This window comes from Photinus pyralis, unplaced genomic scaffold (assembly GCF_008802855.1).
Source record: "Photinus pyralis isolate 1611_PpyrPB1 unplaced genomic scaffold, Ppyr1.3 Ppyr1.4_LG1, whole genome shotgun sequence".
NCBI classification, from domain to species: domain Eukaryota; kingdom Metazoa; phylum Arthropoda; class Insecta; order Coleoptera; family Lampyridae; genus Photinus; species Photinus pyralis.
Window position 1 is genome coordinate 62,861,418 of NW_022170249.1, and position 20,577 is coordinate 62,881,994.

General features: G+C 37.0%; 2 protein-coding genes across 2 annotated transcripts; one reads left to right on the top strand and one right to left on the bottom strand.

Moving 5' to 3' along the window:
- Window positions 1–6,897: 6,897 nt before the first annotated feature.
- LOC116159342 lies at window positions 6,898–7,995 on the bottom strand. Its single transcript, XM_031472297.1, has 2 exons — window positions 7,602–7,995; window positions 6,898–7,546 (listed from the first exon to the last, which is right to left on the bottom strand). Exons 1-2 carry the CDS (start codon window positions 7,923–7,925, stop codon window positions 7,160–7,162), a joined length of 711 nt encoding a protein of 236 aa, XP_031328157.1. The 5' UTR covers window positions 7,926–7,995; the 3' UTR covers window positions 6,898–7,159.
- Window positions 7,996–8,738: 743 nt separating this feature from the next.
- On the top strand, window positions 8,739–13,394 carry LOC116159341. Its single transcript, XM_031472296.1, has 4 exons — window positions 8,739–8,757; window positions 8,819–8,992; window positions 11,342–11,739; window positions 12,740–13,394. Exons 3-4 carry the CDS (start codon window positions 11,508–11,510, stop codon window positions 13,333–13,335), a joined length of 828 nt encoding a protein of 275 aa, XP_031328156.1. The 5' UTR covers window positions 8,739–8,757; window positions 8,819–8,992; window positions 11,342–11,507; the 3' UTR covers window positions 13,336–13,394.
- The last annotated feature ends 7,183 nt before the right edge of the window (window positions 13,395–20,577 follow it).

A 20,577-nucleotide genomic window follows, 5' to 3' on the forward strand; every position in this document is an offset into this window, starting at 1 on the left:
TTTCTTTAGTGTATTCATGAGAGAGCGAAGTACACAACGACGATCACCCCACAACTGAAGTATTTTTTTCATGGGACATTCATTTTATTTCGAAATGAAAAGACAATTATCTATAATATTATGTTTTATTTACACAACAACAACAACAACACTAATCTATTGTTTACATAAATTTTAAATTGGTAGTTTTTCCCGCTGATCCGACGCTTTCGATGAATACATCCCTAGTCTTCAAGGACTCTTTGAGGACGTTCAGGCGATCGCCTTCCTTGAAGTATTCATAGAATCGTAACGGCAGCACACATTTAAAATTTTCAGTTTCCAATACTATTCGATCACCATATTTTGTATTTATGGTGTCGGCATTCACAATTCTAAACTTCTCCCCCACTTCCAAGTCCTTGGCATTTTTGAATACTTTACAGAATGTACTGTTGTTTAGTGCGTTAAGATCCATTTTCACTGTTTCAATAACACCACTGGACTGATTGAAACCATCGCTACCGCTCACCCTTATATTTCCAACTCGTGACCTTGAAATCTACCGCGATACACTGCCGAACGATGATCCGCTTGTAATACTGGAGAAATTATTGCATGATATTGCTCGATTCTACGTCGGAATCGAACTCTATCGACTGCTACAGTTTCCCATGGACCTTTCCTTGCTGCCCAATAAGCAAAATGCCACGTCACCATTACATATGCTCTATTATTGAATTCATTGAATTTAACACTCTTCACCGGATTCTGAAGATTCATCCTTCCACGCTTGCAACTGTTCACTAAACTGCTCCAACTTTGCATCCCTTAGTTTCCGGATAATGCACTCGTCACATATTTTATAACTTAAGTAACTGTCACATATTGCCTCTCCTAGCTCATACTTGGCTGCAATAGCTTGGCACTCCTCTGGGCTGTATTCACCGCGTCCATATATCGCCTCGTGCTCTGCATCAAATGCTAATGCAGAAAAATGCTGCTTAAGACGTCTCACGGCCGTCACGAAATCGGTAGCTTTGGCCCATGATTCCTCAGCATATGCCATCCACGACATCTTTAATACATGTACACCTTGTAACGAACATATAGATGCTTATATAAGCGTCAATCCCCACCACCAGTCATATTTAGAATATAGTGTGATTTAGAATCGGCCGTACACTACCATCGACAAGGCCCTCGACTCAGGCGCAAACCAAATTACTTTAGCTCGGACGCAAACCTCCGATACTTTATCTCGAGCGCAAACCTCGACCCCCTTGACGTTAGCACAGGCGCAAACCTCGACCCCCTTGACCTTAGCACAGGGGCAAACCTCCGATACTTTATCTCGAACGCAAACCTCGACCCCTTGACGTTAGCACTGGCGCAAACCTCGCCAGCAGAGTTACAAACCTAGTTACTTTTCTAGTGACTTTCTCACGTCTAATGACTTTTTGATTTAGAATCGGCCCCTATATCACTAGCAGAGTTTCAAACCTCTCTAGTGACGCAGAGTTTCAAACCTTGTTACTTTTCTAGTGACTGTTAGCAGAGTTTCAAACCTCTCGTGACCTTCTAGTGACTTTGAGCAGAGTTTCAAACCTAGTTACTTTTCTAGTGACTTTTTTCACATCTAGTGACTTTTCTAGTGACTTTTTGAGTTAGAATCGGCCTTATAACACTACTGATAGAAATGGTTTCCAATCTTTGCCTATATATTTGTTCCATGATTCTTGATAAATTGCTCTCTCTCCATATATGGGCATCATGAGTGCTACCTGGATATCGGTTAACCACGTTGAGTATTTTTAAATTTTCATCACATACCTTTATAACACATAAAGAAATGAAATAGGACATTTTTTAAATTATACTCTTACCAACTGAATATTTAATGAATGGTAATGTTTTCTATTTACAAACACATGTTCATTATCATTAGGACGAACAATGGCAACATGGGTGCAATCGATACAACCCACAACACCTGGTAAGTGGAATTTCCGGAAAAACCTTCAAAAGCATTAGTTTATTACATGGAAATGATTCATTTGTTTTGATCAATTACTATTTTTTACCTGGTTCTTAACTGTTGTAATTCCATCATGGTTTGTGGAAAATGTATCTAACGAGAGGTCCGTGAAGTTGGCAATGCCCATTTCACCAAACTTAAAATTGTAGTAACCATATTTTTGTGCTAATTTTGTGCTATTTATTACCGATAAACAAAAATTTTGTGCTTTGGAATTTACCGAGTTATTCGAAAAAAGAGATGGGTACGGCCAACTTCACTAAGCGATACCCATGTAGTAATTTCGAAAAACTTATACCAATTAATTTTGTGCTATTTATTGTCGATAAACAAAAATTTTGTGCTTTTCAATTTACCGAGTTATTCGAAAAAACAGATGGGTACGGCCAACTTTACTTAGCTTTACCCAAGTAATGATTTTGAAAAACCAATACTAATTAATTTTGTGCAATTTATTGGTGATAAATACAAATTTTGTGCTTTTGAATTTGCAGGGTTATTCGAAAAAATAGATGGGTACGGCCAACTTCACTAAGCGATACCCAAGTAATAATTTTGAAAAACGTATACCAATTAATTTTCTGCGGGTGCGGGTTCGGTCATTACCCATCAAGTCCGGGTCCGGGTCTGGGATTTACCCACACCCTTCATTACGCTGCAGTTGCCGTACATCTACTGATCGTGATTATCAACAGTGCTAATAATTTATGATAACTACTCCATACAGTAAAAGGTGATATACTTTAATATTTTTATTTGTATGCATTAGAACGTTTACAACTACAGGGTTGGTCAACGAAAATATTAATTTCGGTTTTACAACAAACCCTAAAAAAATTTCAATTTTTAAATTGACCGGAAAGAATTTTGTTCCTTTTTCCTTCCCCATAGATTCCAGCCTCTAGAGATTGTCAAAACAACCCCTAAGTTTTGAATAGTAACAATGGAGGGTTAAACGACACTTCTTTTTAAATCTCCGGCGACTACTTTGTGTTTTATCTCCAACGAAATAACAACTTGAATAATAAACGATAACTAATAAACGATGTTGTGTCTCCCTTCGTCCCTTTCAACTATTTTCTCTTTATTTTCTACCGATGCAGTATCGTTCAATTTTTTTATGAAATGAAATTGTAAATGAAATGGACTCCTTACCGAGGCAAAAATAAAAAACCTAAGAAGTTATTTATACCTTGAAAATGATGCCATATGGCGTCGTTGTGAACAGAGGTATACATTTTTTTATACCTTACAAACTTACGTCAAACAGATTTATGAAATTTTACAAAACAATTTGTGTCTTTGGTAATTCATAATGACATTTTACACTTATCACACGCAACCCTGGTGTATGTACATTGTGCACTGGCGCACATTACCTTCGGTTCTATGTGTACCGGCCATCAGGGCCGTACCCAAGGGGGGGGGGGTTAGAGGGGTTGAAACCCCCTCCGAAATAATAAAGGAAAAGAAAATTATTAGTCGCAGCCAGCAGCCGACTACAGAAAATTCGTGGTTTGACTTCGGAAATGATAGCGAAAATCGGAGCGTGCATCATTTTCTATTTCTGTACTTTATTTTTCTAATAACAACCCCCCTCGAAAAAATAATCTGGGTACGGCCCTGCCGGCCATTGGTGTTTTTGATCATATCTGACATCATCTATAGTTCTGGCAACTGTAGCTCGTTTTTTAAACTGTGGTTGCTAATTTTGGGGCAGTGTCCCTTCTCTTGAAGAGGGCCTTCCTCGTTTTCTTTCAACTATACAAAACTGTAAAAATGCATGACCAATTTCACTCCTAAACACAATTAATTTCTTAAAATTTTTAATTTCTTTATGTTACAATGATGCCGATAAAGCGTTCACGATGCAGATGTCCAACAGATGAAAAAATTTGCGAAAATAAAAACGTTATGTATCAATTTTTGTCCTATATAAAGCAACGAGCATATCATTGGGGGCCGACTCCTCCCATATACGTATTATAAGTTTTAATGATTTCTGGTCGAGGAATTTCTATGTTTTTCAGGTTCAGAAAAAGATACATTACATGTTGAATCAATTTGCTTCGTCACAGTTCTTGTCCATTTCAGTAGGATGGTGGGTTTTTTCTTTTTCTGTAGTGATGTAGCTTGTGGTAAAAGTTGGGCCAGTGGTACGTTATCTTCACTGTCTGAGTCATCAGTAGGATTGTCAATTTCAGTAGATAAATTATTCTGCTCAAAAACGTTGAAGTCGTTGGTTACCTCCTCCTCTTGTGTCGTGTGGTCTAAATCAAATTCTTCTCTATCACTGATGGTGTCATCGGGTATCAGAAACGTCCCCTTCCTCCCCTTCGAGCAGCAACAACAAATTCTGGTATAAATCACCCTGTATATGAGAAAGAAGATTTTATGAAAATTGGTATACTTAGGAAATTCAAATCTTTGGAATTTACGCCCAATGAAACTATAGATACAGCATAAAATATGTTTATCCTGCGCTTTTGTTTTTTAGTAGTAGCAACTCTTCAAAGAAAAAGACCAATTGTATTGAGGATTTAAAAGACCTATAGCTTATCAAATATTAAAGAACTTTTTAAAACTCTTATTACAGAGTGTTCAGAAATTGGCACTGAAATTCGTTATCTCAAATATTCAGAAACTTAATTTTTTTGAATGGCAACTCGCTATTTTCTCTCCGCTCTTTGCACGGTGCTATACTTCCTTTAATAAACATATTGCAATTTCAGTGGGAGTTTCACAATGGCTGGTCGACCACAAAAACAACAAACGTTGAAGATATTTGAAGCACTGAAGTGCAATATGAACCTGCTTCTTAAATCTGGAAAAATATTGCCACCATCTTCTAAGGAATGGGTTCGTCTAATAAAAGAGTATGGGTTGGAGTGCTCAACCAAATCTTTATATACTAGGTATATATATATATATATATATACGCGAACATTCTAAAAAAAATTAGAAAAGAGCGATATGGATTACGCGAATCCAAGTAGTAATGATGAATAATGATATAACCGAAAACGACAAATTAACACTGTGAAGTAAGTATAGCAACTAAACCACAAATGGTAATCAACTAAAACCACTAGTCACAGAAAAATTCACTTATCTGGATTTACGTACACTCAACCCGCTATTGTTTTGGGTTATGAATAAAATCACTTTTAACACTTTTATCCCTTTCAGATTGCAGGGCAATAAATAAACAAAAGAGCTTGTGTAAGGAATCTCTAATCTCTAGAATAAATTATGTTTAAATCTACACAGCGTTCATGTAAGAACTTGGGTACAAAGTTATAAAATAAAAATTCGAGTAAAAATTATATTAGATAATATTTCATTTGAACCACATTTATGCAGTCTAATGTAATTTTAGTTATCATTCAATCCCCTTTGTCCCGATATTTTAATTTTGTCTTTGAATGGGAATTAATTGTTGGCATTTACTAAGTAGGTAGTTTTTAATTAAATATTATTTTCTTTTAGAAACATTTTCTATATCTTAAATTGATTGACATTCACAACAATGAACAGTCACAACTATAATTTAGTTAATAAATTGTGGTATCATCTATAAGAGAAATTATTTCCTATGAGTAAATATTTTATATACGAATATGATATTTCGTAATAGTTTCCTCGTTTTTCCAGCTCTATTAAAAATTTTCAATGGGATTACGAAAAATCTTCAACGGCACACGGCCTGTAGCATTGTACCAAATTCCGAACTTCAACCCTTTCCGATATGTGTGCTACATAAAGACGTGACGTTAATAATGACATCGACGTAGTGTTGAATAGTAAAGTTGTTGAAAAAACAGCTATGACGATGTAGTACACATATAAAAGATCTAATCTGTAAGAGCTTGTCAACAAACACTTTCGATTAGGATATGCTGTCACCTGAACGTTTACTACAGTTTCTTTGTGCATTTTTTTTCTGTCGTCGCATAGAATCTGTATCCGCTATCACCACTTTTTTGGAACCAAACATCTTTTTTTAAAGAAGATGTAACTACTCTACTACTAAATAATGTGGTACCACAAACCAAAACAAATCGTTGGTTATGGCAGCATGCGGCTAGTCGTTCGTACTTTCTTGATTATACAAGTAATAGTTGCTCACTCAGTATTATAACCAAGATTAGAGCAGAACATTATGTAATAATCGCCAATAAATAACCAAATCATTACTTGGGTAACGCTAAGTAAAGTCGGTAAACAAAAGCACAAAATTTTTGTTTATCGGCAATAAATAGCACAAAATTAGCACAAAAATATGGTTACAACAATTTTAAGTTTGGTGAAATGGGCATTGCCAACTTCACGGACCTTCTAACGAGTGCAAATTTCTTCACGAACCAAAGCAGACGTTACTTCTGCAATGCATCGGCTAACACTCGATTGGCTGAGGTTTGAAAATATGCTTTTTCCCGTTATTTTTTTATAGCTCCCATGTGCATAAAACATCAAGGCTACTAGAACCTACAGGAGCCCACGTATTAAACTTGATTTCATGGAAGAAAGTGTTACCTTAATTGTGACATCAATGGAGCAATAATTTCGCCCTACCATAATAAACGGCCTTAACTCGTTAATGATATTTTGAGCCATGTCTTTGTTTACCCTAAACAATCCAATAAATCGTTCTTCGCTTAAAACTTCAAATGGATTTTCGTGGTGACCTATTTGTCTAGGAGGAGCTACAGCGTCTTCTTCTGCTTCTACTACATTTTCTAAGATTTCATTGATTATCATGACTTCTTCTTCATCCATGTTTAGCCAATAGTTAGATTTACTAAACCAAGCGAGTAGGTATTAACGAGGTACTGTTAATCGCTCAACAAAGGTAATAGGAAAAACCAGTTTTAGTAATAATAATAGTAATAAACAAACTACCCCTTTATTTACGTTTAATTTGTAACTAAACATTTAGTGTAGCTGTAGTTACATTTCGTGGTGTGTGTTGCAATCCTATCATTCCAGTTACCACTGCGCATGCGATTCTCTCAAAACATACAATTCTATTGATGTAACTTAAACGAGAAAAAATGTCGGATTTTCATGCGAACGATAGCATGAAATCGATGATGAGAATACGGCCGCGCAAATATTGATAGAAAGATGGCGGATATTCTCCTACGAACAATCACATTCCTGCGATGAGAATAGGCGTCCTGAGAATGATATACATTTTTGGGTGACATCATACATAGCAAGAACTGACACTAATAAATCGGACACGGTCTCTGATGTTTCGTTTTCTGTGCTTTGGATGTCAGCAAGTTTTACGTGCAAACCTCCTTTTTTGTAATCAAAATACTGCAGCAGTACAGGAAACATCTTAATCGAATTGTGATTACTTGCGTCGGTAGATACCCCTACATAAGGAATGTGTTCAATCTGCTTTTTAATCTCTTGTGAAGAATACGGTCCCAGAACTCCGTTGATTATTGCTTCAACTTTCGTACGTCCACATGTTAGCGACTGGCCTACTGTTGAGTCATGGTAGATTTTCTTATTCACCTAAAATTTATATTTTAAGTAACAACGTCCAACTGTTTACTCAAGTCAACTCTACTTTGGTTGTGCAGCCCATGGAGTTGTATGATTGATGATGTCGTACCGTATGAAAAGCAAGTGTGGCTTTAGCAGCCTTGATGCGCGAGCTATTACTTGCGGTTGTGACAAACTTTTGCAGGCCTGATGCACCTGCCTGACTGCGCAAATTCTTCTTGTGTTTCTCAGTTTTCAAATGGTCTTCAATATCTTTCTTTCCTTTGTGAGCGATGGAAAGCGAAGAACTACATACGTTACAAAACACTTCAGTGCTTATTTTTCCTTTTTTCACGGAAGGAAATTCCTTCAGCATGTCATCCGAATATTTACACTGACGTTTCGGCATAATTCAACTTTGTATTAGATTCGCTGATTCACAGTATTATAAAATTTCTTAACACAAACCACTACCACGATCACCAACAGAAAGAAACGTACGGCGTTAGCTACGGGCGATTTATGAATAATAATAGCTAAGAACAAAGAATTGAAAGAACCGTCGCCGCGCCGTCGCATACGCCCACGACATGCATTATGAGATTTTGCATGGGTTTTGCGCACTAGCGCGCGCCGCGACACATGACGCCGACAGAAATCTTTACCCGGATCACTTCCACTTTTCCGGCCGGACTTCCCCCGACACCATAAAAACCCAAACATGTCTGGGGAAATCCGCACGTATGGTAACCCTACTTATACAAGCATTCTGATTCAGGTAAGTACTTGTTATGAAGTTAGCAATTTCTTCTCGGGAATGTTTTACTTTCAGCACTGGAACCAGCGACGTTGGATTCAATATACACAGGACGGACGACGAGGCAATGTTGGTGCTAACCGTGATTTTAAACTCTGGTGTGGTGGAACCGGTAATTATAACTGCTACACGATACTAAGGTAAAAGCTAAAATGGGATGTTAAGTGTAAGGGTAATTAAAGAAAGGTGGTTGAATACTAACCCAGATGTATCGGCTTTGACTTTTAAATAACTAAATAGTTAACTTTGGCTTCTATTCGAAGGCCTAATATACTGACTGTAGCCTAATCCACATGTTCCTAAAATGTTGCGAATTAACTTTAGCATAGGGACCACACCCTTACCAGCTGAATCTTCGATAATCCAAAAACTTGATTCATTTCAAGAGGTAAACTAATGGAGCTACTAAACACCACTTGAAACGGTACTGTTGGTAGTTACTTAATCCGTACAAGACTATAATTATCCAAAGCAATTATTTGTAGTAACCTCGTCGAAGATTTGCGTGCAAAAGGAAAGGAAATTGGTCAAATTTTGATTATGATATCTTAGGAATGTGACCCAACTGACCTATGTCCAGCTACAGGTATTCGGAAGATAGGCAACCCAAATTACCTATGTACATTGTCAATATGACATGTTACAACTTGTTACAAAAGGTGATTGAAAATACAAACTACATTTGGATGTAAGGGTTTTTCGGTGGCCACGCGGGTAGCTGCAGTCGTGCCCCCAGAGTCTCTAAATAAAATATATCTACACACGAGTTTTCTTTATTTGACACACCGTGTATGTACACCACAGAATACGGGAATATTATTTAGTTGGTATCCCTGGTTGGATTGTCGATACGGTAGTATTCTGCCGTGGCCTCAGGTTCTCTCACTATTTCAGTTCTGTAGTGCTAGCCCCTGGGTTGTGTGGTTTTGAGTGCTGTGGTAATTGCTATGAATCATAAGAAGAAACAATAATTGCAGGATATATAGTTTTATTTGAAGATAGGAAACAGAAGAGACTGTAGTCAAAACAGTGGTTCTTGAATCAAAAAAGTACTCTCATATGACTTTAGAGATTTGGAAACGCCTCATGATTTGCACAATTTTTTGCGCATGGACAATGAGACATTTGAAACTTAATTAAAATATGTTCGGCCAGTTATTGAGAGGAATGATACCCATATGAGGCAGTTACCAGTAGAGAGCGATTAATTGCCACGATACAGTACTTAGCAACTTGAAGGAATTTTGAGGACCTACAATTCAGTTGTGCAATCTCCCCTCAGCTTCTCGGGAAAATTATACCTGAAGCTTTCAAGTAAGCACACCAGCCTTGGCAGAATATGCTCGGAAATCTTTACCAGTATTTAAATTGTTCCTCAAAAAATGCGCATTTTGTTCTGGAATGTATATTTTCAAGAAGTTCCTATTTTTTGTTTCTATGTCCGGCAAACAAATCCATGAAACGACTACACACGTGTGTATTTGTCGGGCTCGCTGTCCGTGCTCGTCGTCCTGATCGACGGACGGCGAGCAAGATATGTACGCCGAACACGCGGATACACACATACGAATTGATACGGATATGTACGGCGGACATGTACGCGGGACAGATCCGTATCAATTCGTATGTGTGTATCCGCGTGTTCGGCGTACATATCCTGCTCGCCATCCGTCGATCAGGACGACGAGCACGGACAGCGAGCCCGACAAATACGCACGTGTGTGGTCGTTTAACGGATTTGTTTGCCGGACATAGGATCAAAAAATAGGAACTTCTTGAAAATATGTTTGGAAATTTAAGAAATCAAAATGGAAATGCGACTAATCCTACTCCAATTAAACAGTCATTTAAAAAAATATTTTGTTTAAATTACTTTGAATATAATGCAGGCTTTTGGGTAATGTTTAAGCAAAATTGCGGAACAACACTGAACTGTTGGTGAAACTGTTAGTCAAATACAATCCGATCAGTTACCTTTTGGGGATATTATAAAAGTAAAATTTGAAGACTACGTTGATATTAACATTCCAGAACAAAATGCACATTTTTGGGGAACAATTTAAATACTGGTAAAGATTTCCGAGCATATTCTGCCAAGGCTGGTGGCTTATTTGAAAGTTTCAGGTATAATTTTCCCGAGAAGCTGAGGGGAGATTGCACAACTGAATTTTAGGTCTTCAAAATTCCTTCAAGTTGCTAAGTACTGTAGCGTGGCAATTAATCGCTCTCTACTGGTAACTGCCTCATATGAGTATCATTCCTCTCAATAACTGGGCGAACATATTTTAATAGTTTCAAATCTCTCATTGTCCATGCGCAAAAAATTGTGCAAATCATGAGGCGTTTCCAAATCTCTAAGTAAAGTCATATGAGAGTATTTTTTTCGTTTCAGGAACCACTGTTTTGACCATAGTCTCTTTTTTTCGTATCTTCAAATAAAACCTCCTCCTCCAGTTATTGTGAGTTTCTCCTTATGATCCATACCAATTACCACAGCATTCAAAAGAACATAACCCAGGGCTATTACTACAGAACTGAAATAGCGACAGAACGCCGCCTGCTTGTCTATTGAGATTTGTCCGTGATCTGTGTACAGTCATATCCGCCTGTGTGTAGCTCAACACGGATCTGTACGCCGTACAGATCCGCCGTACATATCCGCATGTGAATGGGGCCCTTTAAAGGTGCCATTCACAAATTTTATTATGAATCTACCTGCAAAATTTCTTAGTAACCGAAATCGGTTAATCCGGAAAGCATAACCGTCTCGTTTAAAACTCGACGTTAAAATATAGAAGCAGAATTAAAAGTGAAATATAAAATATTAACACCATCTACAATTTATTTTTTTAGAGAATACTCGGTCCGGCGCCCATATGTCCTCGCGCCCTTATGTTACAGAACTAATTTAAAGTTTATTTTGCGCGCGCTTTATGACACCTTATCTTCCACAAAAGTGTGCGTTAGAACCGATACGATATACGAGCCAAGCTTTACTTCGCTTTTAGGCCAAGTTCACACGGAGCCACTCAGCAGCGCTTCTCAGTGGTTGGTTAGCAGCGCTTCTGAATATTTCGGTGGCGCTTCGACCTAGCTTCCTACTTCCAGCACGCAGAAAAAAGTAGCGCCACTAACGCGAGTTCGAAGCGCTGCGGTTTATTAGCATCGCCACCGATGGCGCACCTTTCAACTCGGGTCAAGTCGTCATCAGTGTTGATCTTGATGATGTATGAAATGGAGGGTGACAAAGTGAACACGAAAGATTTTATCAGTGCAATTGAACAATTTCCTGCGATTTGGGACCTAAGCAATGAAGAATATAGTAATAAAACTGTAAAGAGAAATGCGTGGGAAGCTGTGATATTGAAGTTTGGCAACCTAACAGAACCGGAAAAGAAAGTGATAGGTAAGTAGTAAATTGCCAAAGTAGTTAATTAATGTTAGGTTATTGATTTCCCTATATTGGTTACGTATTATTTTACAAATCAACACAAGACAAATCAACAATAAACAAATCATTCCTAATTTAAAATGAATTCCCTCTGTTCTTTGATTTCGTCAATTTAACATAATGAAGTAAAACACGTTTAAAAGGTTAAGGGAAAAAACACAAAATAACTATGTTTTACATAATAAGTAACTTATGGTTTATGTTTTCTTTCCAATAGATAGATACTTCCTTGCAAATGGCCTAATGAGAAAATCACATAGTCCAAACCCTTCATCCCCGATTAGGAAGTATGGGACTGTGGTGGGCCTTGATTCTGAAATTGTTCTAGGTGGAGGCATCTTTATCTGTCCACTTTTCAACTGGGAATACAGTTTTGAATTCTTGAAAATGGTTGAATCACTTGATTTACCTGGTGCTCCAACGTTGATGTACAGGAATTTGTATTGTGAATCGCATGCAGCTAACAGTAAAACTGAGAAGTAGTGTTTGTAATTGAAATTCATAAATCCACTTTTTGCAGGTTTTATCATTCGTATGTGTTTACCGTCGATTGCGGCAACGCAATTCGGAAAGTTTGCTCTTGCCTCAAATTCCTCTGCACTTTTCGCTAAGATTTTTTTCGTTAACGGTGGAAAACAGGCAGATTTCAATCTTGAGCAAAGTGAAGCACATACCTCTCTAATAATATTTGATATTGATGATAGACCAATGCGATAATCAATATGAAGATCCTTCATAGTATGCCCCGAGCCAAGATACCTGAAATAAAAAACATGTTGTAAAAGACAATGAAACAACCTTTATGATACGTATGCATTTGCCCTAAAGCCACATTGCACGCTGTAATAGGTCAAAATTTGTATTCCTAACGATGGAAAAATGCCACAACCGGGTTTTTTACTTAACATGTGTGTTCCATGAATAATGACAAGCTAATCCGAATCTGTTTTTACAGGTAACACGTACAAGCGGAAATGGAAAAGTCTGCGGGATTCATACTCAAGGGAATTGGCAAAACAGAAAAAAGAATTTAAATCTGGATCTGCAGCAAAACCCAGAAAAAAATACATCTTTTTCGAGCAACTTCGGTTCCTTAACAATGCGGCAGTATCTTCACATGAAGATACAATTGATGCAGCTAATCATGAAAATGATGAAGAAGAAATTTCAGAAGTAGTGGAGAAAAATTCAAAGTCGTCTGAATTTGAAGTCGACGACGATAAACTGTTCCTTCTTTCCTTGCTCAGTGACCTAAAATGTATCCCTGCACACTTAAAACTTAATGCAAAATCGCAACTCATGGGAGTTCTCTCGTCCTTTAAGCAAAATTCATTTATTCCAACACAACAATATCCACAAAGCACTTCAAATTGGCAACCACAAAATCAACAGTACGCTCAGCATTACCAGTATACACCTACACCACATACTTCATCCACTCAGCAACTGCCTCAGATTGACACTCAGCAGAACGCCACCACTTATTCAGCAATAAGTCCAGGAAGTTACTCAGCAAGCAGCAGGGTTTTGTCAGAAGATGTTTTCGAATAAAGTTTTGTAAACTATTTTGTCAAACTTGTTAAATTGAATTATACTACTGTATGATAATGAATTTCAGTTTTATTTGCTGAACCATGTTACCCCATCGTAATTATAAAAAACTAGTTTCATAAGTTTTTGTTTAACAGTTATTTTTTAAGTTTTATTTTCTTGTTAGTCCATAGACAACAAAAATAAATTATTTATTATTATTCTACTGCTTGCACATTTCAGCAAAACTGTGTGATAAATTGTTACATAGCTTATGAATCTAAAAGTTATCTCTATACATTAAAATACTTTACTTGGTTAATTTTCTTACCTCAAAGTCAAAGCAAGTCTTTCTGCTGGAGGTATTGACTCTCATTACTGTATTCTTTTTCAAAATGTCTTCCGTAATAGCGGCAAGTAGCTCATCGAACGTTAACTTTGACATGCGGAAGTACGAAAAAATCTTATCGTCGTCCTGTTGTAAGTCATCAAATAGAGTGTGAAATAGACAACGATTCCTCCTTTCCAGCAATAGTGGATGAACCCAAAATCGTCGACGCCTATTCCTTCTTTTTCTCCTTTGTAAAAGAAGCATTGCCAGAATTAAGTCTTCCTCTACACCCATACCGAATCACTACAATGTCAATACTGAAACTACGTATACGCAAACTACGAGTAGCGCTTCCGTGGCGCAGCAGAATCGCTGCGAAATTTTCAGCGCTGCTGTGGCTACGTGTGAACAGCTCCATTAAATTACAGCCAAAGTCGAGAGCAGCGCCACTTTTAGTGGCGGACAGCTGCGGCTCGAAGAACCACCGACGGCTTTCGTGGCGCTGCTATTCTGTGGCGGTGGCGACGTGTGAACGCTCTTAATTTACCCACAGCTATAGTCATCGGCAGCACTTCTCGGCGGCGCTGCTGAGTGGCTCCGTGTGAAAGGGCTCTTAATGTTGTCTTTGAGTGTCCATCCTGAGTGCAACATCGCCAATTTCACCACCGCCGCGGCGCTATCGCTATCATCCCGATCGCCTCTATACCTACACCGGCGAAACTTCATATAATAAGGTAAGGTGTCTCTTATCTGTTTTGATTAATTTGTAATTACATTTAAGCCAGCCTAAAGGCTTTATTTTGGGCTTGGTTCTTTAACACCTTATGTCCCCGCGCCCTTATGTCCCGCGCCTATTTGTATCGCGCCCTTTTGTCCTCACGCCCTTATGTCCATGGGCCCTTATCTCTCGCGCCCTAATGTCCGGCTCCGCAAATATTATACTATTTGAAGTTTTGTTAGTTTCACATATCACCGCTTGAGGGATTTTTTTCGACATTCCGACAGAAATGGTATGCATTGGTTCGATTTTTTTTCATGAAAAAGTAGCTAAATGATGCCTAAACAAGCTTGCGAAAACAGCATCTCGATACCTTGATATATATATTTACATCGTGATGGCCAGTATTTCGAGCATTTACGGCGGCATTAAAAGCTTCCTTTTTTAAATCGATCCGCCTTAGGGCCACAAATTATATAATAAAAATAATTCCGGAAAATTAGCTTAAAAAAATAAAATTTTGAGGGTATAAAATTTTCTTTGACCTAAATTTTAGGTTAGGAACAAGATATAGAGATGCGGTTTTCGCGAACTTGTTTAGGCATCATTTAGCTACTTCATGAAAAAAAATCGAACCAATGCATTTAATTTTTTTGAGAAAATTAACCATTTATAATAATAATAATAATAATAATAATAATATTTATTTGTCCAACCGGCTTTATACAGAAAAAACATGGGATACGTCAAGTAAAATACAGTTACAGTAGGCTCACAACACTACAAGCATAACATTACATTTAAAATAATCTTTTTCAGCAAGTATCACAGACTAATATATTAATATATATAACACACAATATCACAATAACATTTCTGTCGGAATGTCGAAAAACGCCCTCAAGCGGAGATAATGAAGAAGATGGAGTCTATCCACCCAGGGGGTTTTCTCAGCAGATAATGTGTGAACGGTTTGAGCTGCTGCCCCTTAAAACTAGAAGAAAACGTCTATGCCTATCATTTCTCTATAATATCTTAAATAATAAAATTGATTGCCCGTCTGTGCTCGGGAAAATTGGATTCTGCGTCCCACGTTTGTCCTCAAGATGCCCAGCACCATTTTGCCTACCAAGATGTAAGACCAATGTGCTTCAGAGATCTCCAGTGCATTTAATCTGCTCATTATTTAATGACTTATCCACGCCAGTAGACGTTTTTCATGAAGGTTTGGGTCGGTTGTTGCAATCATTAGAGTTATAATTTATTTTCTTTATTAATATCTTGAAGTGTTTTTTTTTAAATTAATTACTAAACAACTCGCATGTACTTTTGATTTTGCAATTTTTTGGAATATTGTCCTGTTATTGAGTATATTATTTACTTGTTTGGATAATAAATATTATTATTATTATGGTCGGTGTTTCTTGTGAGAACTCAGGTCTAGCCTGGTTAACTAATCGCACGGATTAAAATCAAGTAACGATCAGTGTCTGTGTCTGGTGAAGTTATGTAGGGTCATTAAAAAAAAAAATAAAAAATAAAAAAAAAATAAAAAAAAAAATAAAAAATAAAATAAAAAAATCACACACGTACATTGGACATCTAGGGATAATGTAATTCGTACTTACCAACATACCTATTGATGGGCACAATAGCCAACGCTATCAGGAAAGAGGAAAACAAAACAAACAAAAAAAAATCACTATAATAATTCCTGTAATTTTATTAAATGGAGTTTATTGTGTAAGTGTTTCTTTGGCTTTGCGTTTGGGTTGAATACGAGTGGGTTGTGATAACGTGGTGTGCTTCGGTGAAGAAGGAGTTATGTGTTTTTTAATTGTATTTATGGTGTTTCTTTGTTCCTGAGGTCGTATTTGTGAGGTTGCTTGGGTTTTTGGTGGAGATATTGCAGTATTTTGTAAGCCTGTGGTGCTGTTAAGGTTTTTGCGCTTCGGTTGTATACGAGTGGGTTGTTTCTGAGAAGAAGGAGTATTGTGTTTTTTAACTGTGCTAGGGCGTGTAACTTTATCGGATGGACCTGTCTTTGTAGTACATGTTGCGTTACTTGTGTTTATGGTGTTTCTTTGTTCTTGAGGTTGTATTTGTGAGGTTGCTTGGGTTATTGGAGATATTACAGTATTTTGTGAGCTAGTAGTGCTGTATAGGTTTCTGCGTTTGGGTTGAATACGAGTGGGTTGTGATAACGTGGTGTGCTTCGGTGAAGAAGGAGTTATGTGTTTTTTAATTGTGCTAGGGCGTGTAACTTTATTGGGTGGAACTGTCTTTGTAGTGCATGTTGCGTTACTTGTATTTATGATGTTTCTTTGTTCTTGAGGTTGTATTTGTGAAGTTGCTTGGGTTTTTGGTGGAGATATTTTAGTATGTTGTGAGCCTGTATTTCTGTTAAGGTTTTTGCGTTGCGGTTGAATACGAGTGGGTTGTGAAAATGTGGTGTGTTTCTGTGAAGAAGGAGTTATGTGTTTTTTAACTGTGCTAGGGCGTGTAATTTTATTGGGTGGAACTGTCTTTGTAGTGCATGTTGCGTTAGTTGTATTTATGGTGTTTCTTTGTTCTTGAGGTTGTATTTGAGAGGTTGCTTGGGTTTTTGCTGGAGATATTTTAGTATGTTGTGAGCCTGTAGTTCTGTTAAGGTTTTTGCGTTGCGATTGAATACGAGTGGGTTGTGAAAATGTGGTGTGTTTCTGTGAAGAAGGAGTTTTGTGTTTTTTAAATGTGCTAGGGCGTGTAACTTTATTGGATGGACCTGTCTTTGTAGTGCATGTTGCGTTACTTGTATTTATGGTGTTTCTTTGTTCTTGAAGTTGTATTTCTGTTGTTGCATGGGTTATTGGTTATTATTATTATTATTATTATTATTATTATTATAAGTGAAACTAACAAAACTTCAATATTTGTAGCCGAAGAATAGCTCTTTTGAACTAACCTGAGTTTGTTTAAATCGGCTCAGTCGTTTCGAAGATACAGGGTGTTCTTTACGGAAACTTTTGAATACCCCCCACCACTTCATTTTTAGAGATACAGGAAAAATTTTCAAACAAAAAAGGTTCAGATTATCGTCGTCTTCAAAGACCAGACATTTTTTGTTAGGTTAATATAGCGGAATTCACAGAAAAATCACTTTTTTAGATTCCAGATTGCAGTTACGCCCCCCTAGCGCTCATTTCAGAAACTTAAAAATATTTTCCAGGTTTTTCTCGTAGCCGTTTTAGTAATAACTTATTTAGCGCAAGCCTCTACGATGGACAGGTTCCCAGATACAGTACCTCGCATTCTTATTTGGCCACCCTGTACAAACTGAACATCAACGTTTTCAATATTTTGAGTCAATCGGTCAATATAAACATATTCCCCCGAAGAGTGTTGTGATTGGTCAGAGGTTAAACCACTGTAGGGATGGAAAAGAGTGCCACGTGAAGTTGGCCCCGCCCAGTGAAAATATTTGAACAAAATTATAGGTACGGTTAGTGCTACGTTAGTGCTGTTTAGTGCTGCAAGGGTAACGTTAGTGCTGCTATACAAAACGAAAAAAATAAAAAAAATCGGGGTGGGGCCAACTTCACACTCAACTTCGCCTTATCGAAATAATGTAGGTATCCTCGGTTAGTGCTACGTTAGTGCTGTTTAGTGCTGCAAGGGTAACGTTAGTGCTGCTATACAAAACGAAAAAAATAAAAAAAATCGGGGTGGGGCCAACTTCACACTCAACTTCGCCTTATCGAAATAATGTAGGTATCCTCGGTTAGTGCTACGTTAGTGCTGTTTAGTGCTGCAAGGGTAACGTTAGTGCTGCTATACAAAACGAAAAAAATAAAAAAAATCGGGGTGGGGCCAACTTCACACTCAACTTTGCCTTATCGAAATAATGTAGGCTTCCACGGTTAGTGCTACTTTAGTGCTGCTCTACTAACAAAAAAAAACTTTTGCCAACCTCTGTTAAATTTGACTAACGTATAACTTCCATGGAGATAATTGTCAGTACAATTGTTTCCATGGAGATTAACTGTCAGTTAAATTTAACAGAGGTTGGTAAAAGTGGCCCTTAATTGAATAATATGTTTGTCTTGGGTTAGACTACGTTAGGAATTTTGAGTTTTCAGTTAGTTCAAGGTTCAACACTGCTTTATAAGTGTTAGCTTCAACTGACCGTTTTCGAGAAAAATAAAAAAAAACGAGAATTTTCACCTTTGACCTTGAATAACTTTTTTTAGCACACACGGGATCTATGGGGACTGGCGTACCCATGGTCTCCACAAATATTTAGCTATGTCGGAGTTTTTCTTATTTGAAATGTCTATTTTGACCGGACTATAAATTAACTGCAACACAGCATTAAATTAGCCGTTTTGTTTGCGATAATTATACCTAAAAATATTATGTTTAATGAACTTAAAAAAGTACTTTTGTAAGCTATTTATAAGCCGATAAGCGCTAAGACTAAGCTAAGACAAACTTCTTCATTTTTGTTAACTACATACTCCCCTAGTCCTTATATGCGAATATGAGATGCATTTGCTTTGATATAAATTCATTAAGTTATTATATTATGTCACCTTGAGTTCATGAATCATAACGTAATTATTGTTATAACGACAGATCAGCGTAAGTTTATATACCTAACTTCTTGTAGGTTGGATATTGAATGAGATTTTACAACATATTTTGTGTAATTACACTAACAGTTACTATGTGCATACTACATACTATACTTGCCTGTTTTGCAGATTTTTTTCAATACTTCACCTTTAAGAGTACCAGTTCTGGTGGTTGTAAAACTGAATGTTTTAATCCCTTTTCTGCACAAATTGTCACGTCCTTTCTATTCGGCAACATTGTTCTACACCATAAAAATGTTATACACTATGGATGCAACTTCCTGTTATTACAGTTTTGCTTCTCAGCGCTAAAACTGCAAAGCATTTGTTCTGAAGTGTTGTATTAGTTGAGGTCTTCTATATAACGTTCATATATACACTTTACATTCGATCTTAATGTTCAAATAATCGGTAAGTAATTGTATACAACTCATTAATTTAAATTATACTTAAAGTGCGCATCACTGGGTGAATTACTGAGATGCTTACACAATGAAATCACTCTGTTATCAACCTATTTTCGGCACTGTTATATCTGACATAATTATTTTTTGCTTACCTTATTACCGCACAATTTTGCAAAGACTTGCAACCACCACAATTAAAGCACAAACTATAACTCTACACAAACGATTAAGCTTTTAAAATTATGACTCTGTATAAACCTAAAGTTTACTTTGACGATATAGTCGAACAGTTTTTTGCAATAAATGCATTAGCTTCTGCAAATAGTCCAGTTTTGCTACACTTAAGGAATAAACCATTTTGTTTGTTAGCAGCTTGGTTGAAGTAGTTGACTGTTTTTTAGGTTCTTATATAAACAATGCCCCGAAAAAGCACTGTTCCAAAGGAGTACTTACGCGAAGTGCTTGAAACTTACGAAAGTATTTTTCTCCACGAGATTCCTGTTCCCAGTGATGGTGTATGGCAACAAATACAATCGCTCCATGCTATACCAATGACAACAAAGGCCATTTATACATTTGCAAAGAAAGAATATAAATGTGCAGTAGAAGCACCAAATATAGATCAAGAACAAGATAAATTGGGCGAACAAAGTGCAACTGATAGCGACAACGACGTAGAAGATGATCAACAAAAACATGGGTTGAAGTTTGTGGTAAAAATATCATCAGCGAAGTGGAAACTTATAAAACCGATAGTATCAGAGTATAACAGGACCGATAAGACAAGAATAAATAAAACAAAAAAATATGGAACTTTAAAACCGGGGATATGGACCGATGTTATAAACGATGCTATTTACAAAAAGAAAAATTTACCATGTAGATTAATGTTTAAGCGATCTAAAGTTGCTATAAGAGAAACTTTTGATACTTACGTTACCTTTTGGGCAAATTGCAAAGAGTGCAACGCAATGATCGTAGGTAAAATACAAGAAATACCAATTCCAGATCAAGATGTTTTGATTGAATGTTTTATCACTGGAAATACAAATGTGCAACATTCAAACAAGAAACGTCACTTTGCTGGCGAAACAAGACAGGCAGTTTCAAAGCATTTAGCAGAAAACAAGGTGTCTGTAAGCTATTATCGTAAGATGCAGATATCTGAACATGATATGGAACTGTATGAAAACG

Excerpts from the sequence above, each read along its gene's own strand:
- LOC116159342 (XM_031472297.1), bottom strand. The coding sequence starts at position 7,925 with ATGCCGAAACGTCAGTGTAAATATTCGGATGACATGCTGAAGGAATTT. Across the intron at positions 7,547-7,601 it reads CCATGGGCTGCACAACCAAA|GTGAATAAGAAAATCTACCA; the intron begins GTAGAGTTGACT and ends TATAAATTTTAG.
- LOC116159341 (XM_031472296.1), top strand. The coding sequence starts at position 11,508 with ATGGCGCACCTTTCAACTCGGGTCAAGTCGTCATCAGTGTTGATCTTG. Across the intron at positions 11,740-12,739 it reads ACCGGAAAAGAAAGTGATAG|GTAACACGTACAAGCGGAAA; the intron begins GTAAGTAGTAAA and ends CTGTTTTTACAG.